This window comes from Echinops telfairi, unplaced genomic scaffold, assembly GCF_000313985.2.
Source record: "Echinops telfairi isolate 266 unplaced genomic scaffold, ASM31398v2 ScPeMD7_7424;HRSCAF=8462, whole genome shotgun sequence".
NCBI lineage: Eukaryota > Metazoa > Chordata > Mammalia > Afrosoricida > Tenrecidae > Echinops > Echinops telfairi.
Genome location: NW_022111324.1, coordinates 81,574,135 through 81,588,071, shown reverse-complemented (window position 1 = coordinate 81,588,071; position 13,937 = coordinate 81,574,135). Strand labels below are relative to the sequence as shown.

At 32.3% G+C, this 13,937-nt stretch overlaps 1 protein-coding gene across 4 annotated transcripts in view; it reads right to left on the bottom strand.

The window, feature by feature from the left end:
• CDC42BPA (CDC42 binding protein kinase alpha) overlaps positions 1 to 13,937 on the bottom strand; it is a 303,883-nt gene that overhangs the window by 64,598 nt on the left and 225,348 nt on the right. For 2 of the 4 annotated variants that reach the window (XM_045297994.1, XM_030887740.2), the window contains exons 21-22: positions 10,888 to 10,973; positions 5,797 to 5,835 (exon numbers count right to left, since the gene is read on the bottom strand). In XM_045297994.1, the coding sequence (XP_045153929.1) occupies positions 5,797 to 5,835; positions 10,888 to 10,973 (125 nt within the window). The remainder of the gene's footprint in view (positions 1 to 5,796; positions 5,836 to 10,887; positions 10,974 to 13,937) is intronic. The other 2 variants (XM_004699965.3, XM_004699966.3) reach the window with 1 other exon arrangement.

The following is a 13,937-nucleotide window of genomic DNA, read 5'->3' as shown; positions in this document are numbered from 1 at the left end:
AGAAAAATGAGGACCTGATGACCTAAGTGGAGAGGAAATGTTTTGAGAATGATGAGGGCAATGAATGTACAAATGTGCTTTACACAATTGATGTGTGTGTGGATTGTGATAAAGAGTTGTATGAGCCCCTAATAAAACGATTTAAAAAAAAGGCACTCAAGAAAGCACTTTTAAACAACTGCAGCTCTTAGCAAAATTTTTAAGGCATGATAATGATAACATTTCTGTAAAAGGGTGGATAACAAAATTTAATTTGAAAACTCACATGAGGGATATATTATAAAAAACATAACCACTAGCTTTAATAAAAACAAAAATTAAGGTAACAATAGTTAACAGAAGAGTCTTTCACGATCTTTAATGTTGCTCTCTTACTTTTAGCTATGATCTTTAACATACACATTATACTTGTATTCCACAAAGAACTTTGATACTCCAAAATAAATTGTGTCTGGAAATAAATGCAGCATATGTATTAAAGGTATGCACTGAAGATTAGAGATGAATGATTTTTGTGCCTGGTAATAAAATTCATTTTTCTACTAGGCATTAATTTAGAGTAAAAGTACCCTAACATATCAGCTTTGTATTGTCAAACTAAAATTTAAAAATGTGCAGCAGTAGCAATACCAGCATTACATTCAGTATCATTTGTTTAAATTATTTTTAGAAATGCTTTGGATTAAAATTTAGCATATAGCTCTTTGTATGGTACATGCTGAGTAATAATATAACCGGTTTGACAATATTCAAAAATATTAGAATTTAAAGTGAAAGGCAATAAAGGCAATGAAGGCCATCTTGGAAGGAGAACTCATTTGAAAGCAGGAACAATGCTTATATCAGAAGATAAAAGTCAATAAAAAGAGCAGCAGCATTTAAAGAAATTTAAATATGCACCTACAATGATTTTCCTCTTCTTTTGCTTTATTACTATTATGGTTACTATATTAATGAGAGAGACTGATAAATACAATACTCACAACTTAGAATTTCCTTTGATGAAAGATGTTGGTATATTCAAGAAAATGTTTAGACAAAATAGAATTTTTAGAACACTGATTAATACTGACTCTTGTACTTTGAAATAAGTGAAAAGAAAACCTCTTTAAAATATGAAATAAGTAATAAATTCTTGTGAATATAGATATACTTGGGGAAAAAATGTTTGCCAAGATATTAACTGTTCAGCCTAGTTTTCAGTCAAACAGAACTCTGGGCATATAGCTTCATCTTTAAATACAAATTGTTTTCTCAAACTTGGGGGTTCCCCATCTATAATTAATATAGGAGTCCTGAAAGTACAACGGGTTAAGTATTGGGCTGCTAAATGAACAGCAGGGAGGTCAGACTCACCAGTTGCTTCCATTAGAAATCACAGCTCTGGAAACATGGATAGCAGTTCTACTCTGCTCTTATAGGGTTGATAGGAGTTGGTTTTCAACTTGATGGCAGTTTGCTTTATAATTATTGTAGCTCATGGATTTGTGACAATAAAAACTCAACTTCCAACCACTAAGGAATATTTTTAAAACCTATCAGGTGTGTGAGAGCTACAGAGCACTAGTTAGTGGGCCTTAACCATCCACGTAAGGTCTCAGGAAGTGGTGGCCATGAGCTTCTTCCTGTCCCAGAACTGACTGTTGAAACATTTGCCAGCACGTTTCATGGCCTTGTGAAGATGTTATGTATCAGCATGCGATGGAGGTTAGGCAGGAGAATACCCATCATCACAGTTTAACCTGTGATTACACCATGTGGTGAATTATGAAGGTTTTTAGTATAAAACTCTAGGCCCTTCTGAAGAATTATTGTCATCTGTGAACGTATTTTTGGCCTAGGTTTTTTACTTATCAAAAGAAAAGAAAAATAGAAAACAATTGGAGTGAGAATAGATTAAAAAGAAAATGTAATTCCTTAGCTAATTGAGGTAAAAGCTGTTTATTCAGAAGGAAAACACTTAAAATTAAAAAGCAACCTAATACTAACTGAAATGAAATGAAATAATGAAAGTGACAATGATAGCTTTTTAGAGCTAATTCCCTTAAAGAAAAAATTAATTCCACAGATTAAACAAGACCAAGTTCATTTTAACAAAAAATTAAAGATATATATAGTATATATATCTTTATATACATAGCACATATATAAAGATATATAATATATATACTATATATAGTACTAATAGTTTGAGATGGCATTACTTGAGCATTTAAAAATTTGTGGGATGCCAATTACAATGATATTGATTATCTGATAAAAATTTTGAGTATATACTTGAAATTGTAAAACAACAATTTTCTTTTCTAATGTGTGTTTCTCATAAAGACAAGAAACAAATTTCGGTAAAGATGAGTAAACCCAAGGGTAAAAATGTTTTGGATATTAAAATTAAAAATATTAGATAAAATCCAGATGTTTCCAAATATTTTACAAGAAGCCAATATCTAATAACGTTAACTGATTTTAATAATTCACTTCTTTTCCAGGTTACTGCCAGTGTAGACAATGTTTCAGAAGAAATTTAGCGATAAAAATTTTAAACTACCACTTAAAAAGACATTTCCTTTACCAAAATCACCACTCACAAAGTTTTAAAAAGTTTTATGAATTTTAACTATAAATGCTTACTAATGCATTTGTAACCACTAATAAACTTATTTTATCCACTAATATACTTTCAGAATACTCATTATCATGATTTTAAAACAGCGTAAGGTTAATTTAAATAATTAATAATTGGCAATGGCTCTGTATGGTATGACAGTGGAGCAAAAACTATTTTTCTACAAAGTACTTTAAAATATCCTAAATAAATATAATCATTATTAACACTGTATTTAAGCTAAGAAGTTAAAAAGTTTGTTATGAAAAGTATTAAGGCACTAAGTCTAAGCAACTAATTGCATACTGAAATAAAAACTAAAGAATATGATATAAATCAATAATAGAAATTGATTTATAATTGGGTTTATGAAAATAGAACGATAAAGCAAGGAAGATTATAAAATGCAATTTTCCCTATTTTTGGTTAATATTTTCCCAAGTGAACATACTTTAAGAACTTATTCTGATGAATATGCATTAGAAACATCGATACTCCAATACTATTTTACTTAAAGGTTAATATTAATAAGAAGCAAGAAAGCTTAAGAAGGAAATGTCAAGAAAGGTTATTAGTACTGTTAGCCATACTTTATAACCCTCATGCAAAAAGTCTGTAACATTCCTTAACTTTATTACAGCCCTGAAATCCTGTGAGGCAATTCTACTCTGTCCTATAGGTATGACATCAGTTGGAATTGATTTAAGAATACCTGGTTTTCATTTTCAAGACTAGTATATGTAAACTTACATATTAAAATATAGTAAAAATGTAACTTACATTTATAAAAAATTAAAATTATTTTCAAGCTTGATTTGAATACCTACTCATGAGTATTTACAAATGTTTAAAAAAATGTATTTAACATCTATCCCAAACTCAAAGGAGCACTGGTGGCCTAGTTGTTACATGTTGGGCTGCCATCCCTCTGGTCGGTAGTTTGAGCCGCTCACAGGGGAAAGACCAGGTTTTCTACTTCCATAAAGTGTTACAGTCTAGGAAATCCACAGTGGGGTCACTATGAGTCAGCACTGAGTTAATGGCAATAAGAATGATTTTATCCCAAACTCAATAGGAACAATTTGAAATGAGGCATTCATTGCTTATTATTTAATGACAAAACTATGGAATTTTCCCTAACCATATGTATTCAGATATTAATAATGCAATGAACAACAAATCATTCTTATATTATGTTTAACTAACTAGCACATTTACAAAGAACCTATGCAAATTATAAATGAGGATGCATATAGTAGTAAAAATAAGAATTGTTAATTTTTGGCTAAGTGTGGCTTCTTTATACCATACAGATAAAGCCTTAGAACCTTTTAACTGTTATTTCACTCAAAAATTCTTTCCTTATTTTAATATTCACAGATATTCGTATATGATGGATGGCCAAGAACTATGGAACTCTGCAAGTCAACTGGGAGGATACTACCTATAATAAAAGGTCTGGTGAGTGATGCACTTGGCTGCTATCTGAAAGATCGGCAGTTCAAAATCACCAGCAGGCGTGTGGGAGAGAGTTGAGGTTTTCTATTGCCATTAGAGTTACAGTCTTGGAAACCCACAGGGGCAGTTGCACCCTGTTCTACAGGGCAGTTACCCTATTCTATAGGATTGTTATGAGTTGGAGTGATTCAATGGCACTGAGATTTTTATTTTAATAACGATAATGAGAAAGTCAAACCTCTCTGAACTATAGTCATATAAAATAGGTAGGTAAAAACTCAATGAATTTACAGGATGATTTAAACCTAATAAAACTGAGCACAGAATCTTAGTCTTCACTATAGAGGTTGTATGATATTATGGCTAATATATCATCACATTTAATAAATCCAAACATACAATGGTTTGAACTATCTAAAAAATATAAAACCAAAACCAAAACCCAGCAATCTTTTGTAAGTCTAATGAGCATGAAATCAGAGATGGTAATTGAACTCAGTTCCACTGGCCATTGTCTGGCCATAGCATTTGCATCTCAACTGTTTATTCATTATTAAACTCGTTTGAAAATCAATGCTATATTACTATTATCCAGTTTATTTTACATGTAACCTCCATCACACTAGAAACAAAGGTTCACCCTACTCTTTCCATGCCATCCATAGCCAAGATAATTCTCTGATCTGGAGCTTTCTATATCTAAGAATTCTGGATTTAAGATCTAGATTAATTCCAATGCTCATATAAAGCTGGCAGGTGAAATAAAAAACTTGTACCTATCTCAGATGACTTTTAAAATTGTTACTGTTTTATATTGTATGTGGAAACCAAAGCAAACAATCTCAGGTAGCTCACTGCTCTTCATCTGAGGAACAGCCGTATGTATATAGTGGCAACTTATTAGAGAGTTAGAGAGGGGGCTGGTTTAGAAAAATTTGAGACCTTTCTATACACAGATTCTTACTCTGCCCATATCACAATGGGTATAATGGCTGGTCTATCTCAGATTGAGAAACAATGAGCCAACTTGAGCAAAGATATTGAAAGTATGCTATTATAACATGTAAGTTTTCAAAATAAACATGAACCTTAGAATTATTTTAGATTATAAATAATTTATTAGTATACTAACAAAACTATAAATACACAAGGATTTCAAAATGTTAGTGAAAAAACTGAAGTTAGTGGAAAAGATGAAAGTTTCTCACAAACTTTTTAAAGGTCCCTTATATATATTTAAGGACTAGTCTTTGAATTATATGAAAACTATGTATGTATATATAAAACAAATTCATATAAAATCATAGATAACAAGATCTGTAATGACTGAAATCTTTTAAAAAGTTTATATAGTATGAATTATCATGCTTTCTATTTAATTAAAATGTTTAAGAAATCTCTATATATTTTCTTGGGCCAGATTCTCATTTACTTTACATTTGCTAAATTTTGGAAGCCTATTTTAGGATTATTTCCTCCACCCGAGTAAAAATACAAAAGATATCATCATTTTATTAGTTTAGTTGGTTATAGTTGATTTTGAGGTTAAAATAAAAAAGCAAACAAAGAAATTTCCCCAGAAGCAGAGCAGCAACAGCAAGAGCAACAGCCCAACACATGCAATAAATGTACTATTTCTCACAAAAACGTTAGCATGTTCTGCAAACACAGGCAAAAAAGATAGGTGGTGGGCAGAAGCGGTGATAGGGACACAAAGTGCAATCATCTCTTACACGTCTGCCTTTGCTAGCTGGAGTACAGGACGAAGAGTGCTTCAACAAAGAAAGGGGAATACTGCAGGTTACAAATATTTACACACATAACACTCTCAAGGTCTACTAGTATGTTAGTAAAGTATTTAAATACACAAAGCCACATGTTTTGATAAAATGGAAGTACACTATTTTCAAGTAAAATTAGATGATAGGACAGTAAAAAAAAAGTAGACAGTTGTCATGACTAAGTTCATAATATAGTTTTTACAGTACCGAGCACAAATAATAACTTATAAAATAAACAAACAGTGGACACTTTCTTTTCTGGACAAATTTGTAGTGGTAAATTGAAACGTACCAGAGGCAAAAAGAACCCAAGTAAATCTGATTCAGTACTCACAGGTAATTAACAAACTATTGAATTATGTAGCTTTGCATCAGTCACTTAACATATCTAGCAGTTTTACTCTTTTCATAGATGATACTTTTAATACTAAGAGTTAAATTCTAGCTTAGAGTTATTAATAATTAACTAAAACAAAATAGTTACTTCCATAATAGCTGTAATATCCATGGTCAAGATGACGGTCAGTAACATCCTGACTATCCACTCAACTTTGTAAAAAGAGATCTTTATTTTTCAGACATTAAAGAATTAAGTATTAAGGAAAAAGTAACAATTATCTCAAAATATTTTTCAAGTTTTTGTGTAAACACTAGAGTTTCCCAATTATGAACCATACCTTGTAAGTGAATTTTTATATTCAATCCAACCTATTCATGGAGAGTTTACATCAAATACTATGCAGACATAGGGATTAGAAGATAAATAGGGTAATGAGGGATTTTTGGTATTATTAACATAAGTATTTTGAGGTTTAAATCTTCAACTGGTCTATCTTTGAATCTAATATTATGCATAATATAGTAGTAAAAAATCCAAACTCACGCCCATGGAGCTGATTCCAACTCATAGTGGCACTACAGAACAGAACTGCTCCTGAGAGTCTCTGAGGAGGCTGTCAATCTTCATGAGAGCAGATAGCCTCATCCTTCTGCTGAGTAGCCGGTGGGTTTGAACTACTGAAAAACCCAATGCCTAGCCCACAGGCCACACGGGTTCTTTAGTCTAGTACTATGTGTGTAAAACATGTTGAAGTATTTAACAAACAGAAACTTTTACTTTTTAATTTATCCTTATTGTCCAGAGTCTAAAATGAAATAGAGCAAGAATACCTCGAAGTAAATATATTACCACTATGGTGGTTACATAATTTCATGTCAACTTGAAGATATATAAAAGGGGTGGTATTCAATCTGTCAATCAGGTCACAGGCTGATGGTGGCTTTCTCTGGGCATGGCTTTCTCATAAGGAGGAACCTGAGAACCACCCCCTCTCTGCCTTCACCTTTTTGCTGGCACACCCTGGTTGCTGCCAGAGACCTAGTGATGTGTCCATCGCCATTGGATCCATAAGACTTTGCACCCACCAGCCTGTGACGTTCCCACAATCTGCATCATTGCATGAGTCTGAAGAAGGACTTATGAAATAGAATCGGACTTATTGACTTGAGTTAGATTGACATATAATTACTTCTTGATATAAAACCCTTTCTTACACATTTATGAGTGTTAATGGATTTGTTTCTCTCATCAATTCGGCCTACACAACCACTATAAGAACAAGTCAACATGCACATCTTTTATAATTATCTCTGAATTTAGAGGACAGCCTATTTTCTAAGCTGGCACAGTTTAAAGGATCCCTGGTGGCAGTGGGTTACATGTTGGGCTACTAATTGCAAGGCCAGCAGTTTGAAACCGCCAGCTGCTCAGTGAGAGAAAAATGAGGCTTTCTACTTCCATACAGATTTACAGTCTTAGAAAACCACAGGGGTATTTCTAGTTTGTCCTATACAGTCTGTGTAAGTTGGGATGTACTTGATAGCAAGGTCTATGAGTTGTCAAAAGAATTTTAAAGATGCAATATTGAGGCAAGTACATAAAACCAAACCAAAAGCAATTTCCTATATACATATACAATTTGACTAAGAACTCTTAAGATTCGATTAATAAATTTCAAAGTCTATTGACATATAACACCCTCCCAGCAGGACGAACTGAAAAGGGGTGAAGGGAGATAGCGGTTGGTGTAAAACATGAAAAAAATAATAATTTATAAATTATTAAGGGTTCATGAGGGAGGGAAGGGGAAATGAGCTGATACCAAGGGCTCAAGGTGAAAGAAAATGTTTTGAAAATGATGATGGCAACATATGTACAAATGTGCTTGGCACAATGTATGCATGTATGGATTGTGATAAGAGCTCCCAATAAAATGATTTTAAAAAGAAAGGTTAGGTAATTTGCCCCAAATCATACATACACTTAAAAAGTTGGTAGAGGTGGGATTTAAACTAGCTAATGTCCTTAACCAGTATACCGGGAGAAGGAAGCTTAGGAAGCAAATGAGGGGACACCAAGTGTGTGCTTTTGGCTCGCAAAGATTCAGACAACCTTTATAAACTCAACCCCTTTTTACCAGGATTCTCTTTATAGTGCTGTAGGGAAAGGGATGGAGAGGAGATGATTAAAAATTAAATTAAAAATACAGTGGAAAGAACAATGATATAATTTACTCAAACATCTTTCTATTCTTTTAAAGGTGAATGATAACTGTATGGAAATACCATATTGAGTATTTTAATGCTCTAAATAGGTTGATTAGACGATTGGTGATAGGTTTTTTTGTGACAAAATGGCACCTGTAGGAAGATAGGGGTAGAGTTTAGTCTGTCAATCAGGTTGTAGCTTGATGACCTCATTTGGAGGTACCACTCAGATAAATGGCTCGCTGGAGGTGGTCCACTCTGCCTTCACCTTCCTGCCATGGAGTCACTCAGAGAGCAGCTAGAGCCACTGCCATTGGATTCAGAGGGCTTTGCACCCACCAGCCAGTGATGTTCCTCCATTCTTAATCATTTCACATGGCTTTGTGAGCCTGAAGAAGGACTTATGGACAAGTATTGGACTTATAAACTAGTATTGGACATATGGACTTGAGTTGGACTGGGCTGGGATGTTCTGATATATAATGACCTCTTGATATACAGCTCTTCCTTATCACTACGAGTATCCCTGGATTTGTTTCTCTAGTCAACCACTGTAATAAAGAGTTTGCTTTTTATTGTACTGTACAGCCAGAATGATCCTTTATCTCAAGAGTAATAAAATACTTTCCTCAGGATGAAAAGGTTAGCATTTTGGCCTAATTATTTCAAAAATTTAAAAACCACCTTTTTGGGTAAAATAATAATCTAGAGGCTCCTATAATGGAAAATTTTTCTAAATACTCTTCTGAATATAATACATATTCTATTTAACAAAACACGTGAGAAAAACATCTAAAGACTTTCCATTGGTTTTAAATACAGCTTAAAAGCATTTTATTTGTCAATTTCTGGAAAGGAATTAAATAGGGTAATAAAATGTTTTACAATGATTATTGTCTGATTAATGTGGAATAAACCCATACATATTCTAGGCAGTTAATAAAGAAGATGAATGGTATACATTTTATACAAACTTATAACTTATTAAATTTGTAGAACTAATTCAGGACAGAAAATGATACTGACAACTTTAGAAGAAAAATTATTAAAATGATCTGTACTCTAGTACTCCACTGGTATATAATGATAAAATATATTATAGAATTTAAAAACAAATATGACTTTGTTTAAATTATACCACCAGAGGATTTATTTTTACCAACATGGAAATGAAACAATGAAGCGCTGAAAAGTGAGGGGAAAGGAGATAGCAATCAGCAGGAACAACAAAAATGAACAATTATTTATACAGTGACAAAAATCAAAAAAGCCTCCTCGTCTTTGGAAATGTAATAAGCAAATAGAAGTATAAAGATTCTCCAATGGCTAAAGCCTTTTTAAAAGTATGTATTTTACTTTATTATGCTTGATAAGAGGTACTTCACTATACTTAAGACATGAAAAAAAGCACATTTTTACTCATAAAAATTTTTGAAGTATGATATTTCTAAACCTGACTTCATTATTGGGGAAATCTTCAAATAAATTCACTAATCTCTTTTACTCAAGGATGCACTGATTTGAAATTCAAAGACTTACGTCATCCAAAAAAATCAATCAGTAAAGATGAGGAAGAAAAGGAATCCTATTTAAAGAATACAGCAATGAAAAAATAGAAAATATGGATGAAGCAATCAATAAGAACAAATAATAATTTGTAAAACAACTGAAAGGCAAATGACATTAATTCAAATAAATGAGCAAAGCAAGTCACTGTCATTGTTTGTTAAGAAACTTTGAAATTCAACAATCACTATGCAAAGTGATTTTGCCCCCCTCTTCCCTAAAGGAATAAAACATAATTCTATAATCAAAGCTTACTAAGATGAAACTTAGGACAATCCTTATCTAATTACATGTAAGCACTTCAGAATGTAACTAAACAACTCTGCTTCTAATTTTTTCCCAGAGAATATAATAAATTCTTTGAAGATAAATTATATGGGCTCACTGCTGTATCTCCTGCACCTAGAACACTGTGCTGCACATAGGTGCACAATTATTATTTGTCACATAATGATATAATCACTACTTAAATTTTCTGAGAAAAAATATACTTGGCATCATAAACTGATTTATTTTTTTCCTCAGCAAATTATTTAAATAGCAAGGAATGACAAAGGTTATATAAATACCATTTCATTATTATAGAATTGGACTCATAGACCTAATTAATATATTTAAAAATTGTTATTGCATATTTTACACAAAGTCAAGAGCCAACAATCTACTAATTGGGAAGTTTGAAAATTTCACATTTTTCCTCTCTAGCACTAGAGAAAAAAATGTGTCAAAACTTATTCTAAAAGTTGGAAAGTGTTCTATTTTACAGTTTCTTAGGGGATAAGATAATATTGCTTTTAAATTTAATGACTCTAATGCTAAATAACTTTCTTAAATGTTTTATTAAATACATATATAATTATTGTTTACATAAAAATGCAGAACACATTCCTTTCTGAATATGTTTTCGTTTGTATAAGATTCTGTACTTACTTCAAATTGATCCAGAGCATCGGTAGGCGTATTCAAAAATGCCAAGAAAGAATGCTGTGAGTCTTGGTGCTCTATACCTAGAAAACAGCAGCAACCTTTTTAAACTAGAACAATTACAACTAATTCCCATGGATAACCTTTCCTGTCTAAATCTATTAAAAGCTATTCACAAACTACTCTATTTCATACATTACCAATATTACTACCTATACATACTTAAAATTAAAATGTTTTAAAATATCACTTCATAGATCAATTAAAACACTTCCTAGGAAATACTACTTCTCTCTTTATTTATTTGAGTTCTTTAATTCATGTCCCCATAACTGTTGCTGTTGATTCCTGTCACAGTGATTCCGACGCGCAGTGGTCCCATGTACACCGAGGAGAACTGCTCCACGGATCTCTCAGGGCCGTGGCTTTTCAGAAGCAAACTGACATGTTTGTCTGCAAAGGTACCTCTGGATGAGTGTTGAGTCACCAACTTTCAGTTTGTCATTTAAGACTTAACCATATGTGCAACCCAGGGACTCTTTTTCCCACAAAGTACATCATTTGAAACAAAAACAAAAAGCTACATGAAGTCGTTCGGTAGATTTGAGGGAATTTAAAACACAGGGGGCCTGTTTATATGTGATTTTTCCAAGTGAATTTATCATCAAAAAGTTTTTGTTTTAAAATCTCTTATCAAGCGCACATGGTATGTACTGATTAATAGAAATAATCTCTTATAAGAAAGCAATTAATTTATAAAATGAAATTATTTCATGAAAAGAATTTGTCAAGGTATTAATCTGATTCAAGGTATTGTTTGAAGATGGACAGAATTTAAATTCCAGTTTTTCTCAGATGAATTTTAAAAATGTTATATATATTATTCCTTGAGTACATTATTAAAGTATGTAACTTCCAAAATATAACTCTTAAAATGTACATATAAACATCACTGTCATTAACTGATTCTGTAAAAACCCTGTGTAAAGGATAGAATAGACCTGCTTGTTAGGATTTCTGAGCACAAATCTTTATGGGAACAGCTTCATCTTTCTCCTGTAGAGCAGTTGGTAGGTTTGAACCACTGACCTTGCAGTTAGCAAAACATATGCATATATTGACATCCAAACACCAGGGATGACAACTCAGAAACAACAAAGGGCACATTTTTCTTTCCATGTGCTTAGTGTTTTTCAGATTGCTTTCTAAATCAAGACCTTAGTTAAGACTTTTTGGGTGGCAGAAATGTTTAAGTGATAAGTTACTAAATGAAAGACTGGCAATTCAAACCTCCAGAGGCATCTCTGAAGACAAGTTTAGCAATCTGTTTCTGACACACACAGCTTTGAAGGTCCTAAGCCGTTTTATCTGCACACATTTGGTCAGTCACCTTGCACTGACTAACAGCTTTTTAGAAGATAAACACTCTATTCAGAAATTCTTTAAATCTATCATCTATAAACATCTATAGATGTTTCAATCTATAAATATTTAGGAAGAGCTTATTCCATACCAGACACTGTATTCATTATAATTAAATTTTATTTTTCTGCAGTATTAAAAATATAAATATAAGGTTACATAGGTTAGCATGCTCTCTTAAACCAATTCGGTCAACTCTCTTTTGTCAAGTTTACATCTATTCTAAAAGTGATGCTGGCAACGCTACCTAGTACATAACAAGTTGTGCTCTACATTTGTCTCTCTTCCGTATATATTGCCTCTAGAGTTGTAGGGCCTCCATGTCTTATGCATTCTTTTCCCTCTCACCACTAAATAATGTACAAGTAGGTTAAAAAATTCATGGACAAATTCCATTATCTTTAATACCATTTCTCCACAAACTTTTTGAAGCCCCTTAGTATTTCCCTTCCACTTAGCAGGGATGACTTGTGCCTCTAATCTGAGTTTTTAGTCTCTGTCATGGCTTCTCACCTTTTCTTGGTCATTAAATTCAATAAAAAAGATTTTACTGACCATCTAATTTTCATGTTAGTTCCTTCATGTGGTTCGTATCTACCCTCCACAATTTTAACAGCACTCAGCTACCATTACCTTTTGTCAAGCACCAAGTGTGTATTGACTAATAGAAACTGTTTTACCTCACTCTGGCACAGGGCTGGAGAAGAACAAAGAAGCACACAGGTGGACCAGAAAGCCCATTAAATAACTCAATATTGAGTCCTTTCTCAGGAAAACGAACTGCTAGTAAATGTATACCAAGTCATTAAAGGTAAGATTCTGAACTTTTAATTAAATCTTTATACATTTATTGCTCAACTTATGGGAGGACTGTTTAAGAAGCTCATATAAAAAACCATCAAGCAATCTGAGTTAATTTTCACTTTGTGTTTAAGAAACTGGTAATAAATCTTGGTAATTTTCACAGGGCAAGCAAACTACGAATCAAAAATGGAAGAAGATGCCCAAATATTTCTTCATTATTGAATTGACCTTTTAATGATGAATGAGACTGATCTTGTCATTTCATTATTATTTTCTCAACTACTGGTGGATGAATTATCATCAAGGATTCATAAAACAGAAATATAACATGCTAAAAATTATTTTTTAAAGTACCATTACTAATTTCTTAAAAGTTAACACACATTGTAATTATCATAGTGACTATAATATTTAAAAACACATTGTCATTATCATAATGACTACACTATTTAAGAATATGATAAAACATACTATAATTGTTTTTATCATAACACATTGTCATTACCATAGTGATGATAATATTTGACAAAATAAAACATATTATAAAATAAGTTTTTATCAATTACAAACAATATTCATGAAATAGCCCAGGACTAAAAAAAGTCAAATTTATGGCAATATGACCATTTCTAAAAAATTATATTAAAATCTTATCATGAAATCTTCAAACAATGAATGTTAAATAAGATAAAATTACTTACAGAACAGCTTATCTAGTTGCCCATAGATGGACTTTGGGTTCCTAATCTGCACTATCCCTCATTCACGATATGATTTTCTGTTCTTTGATGCTTGATACCTGATCCCTTCGACAACTCGTGATCACACAG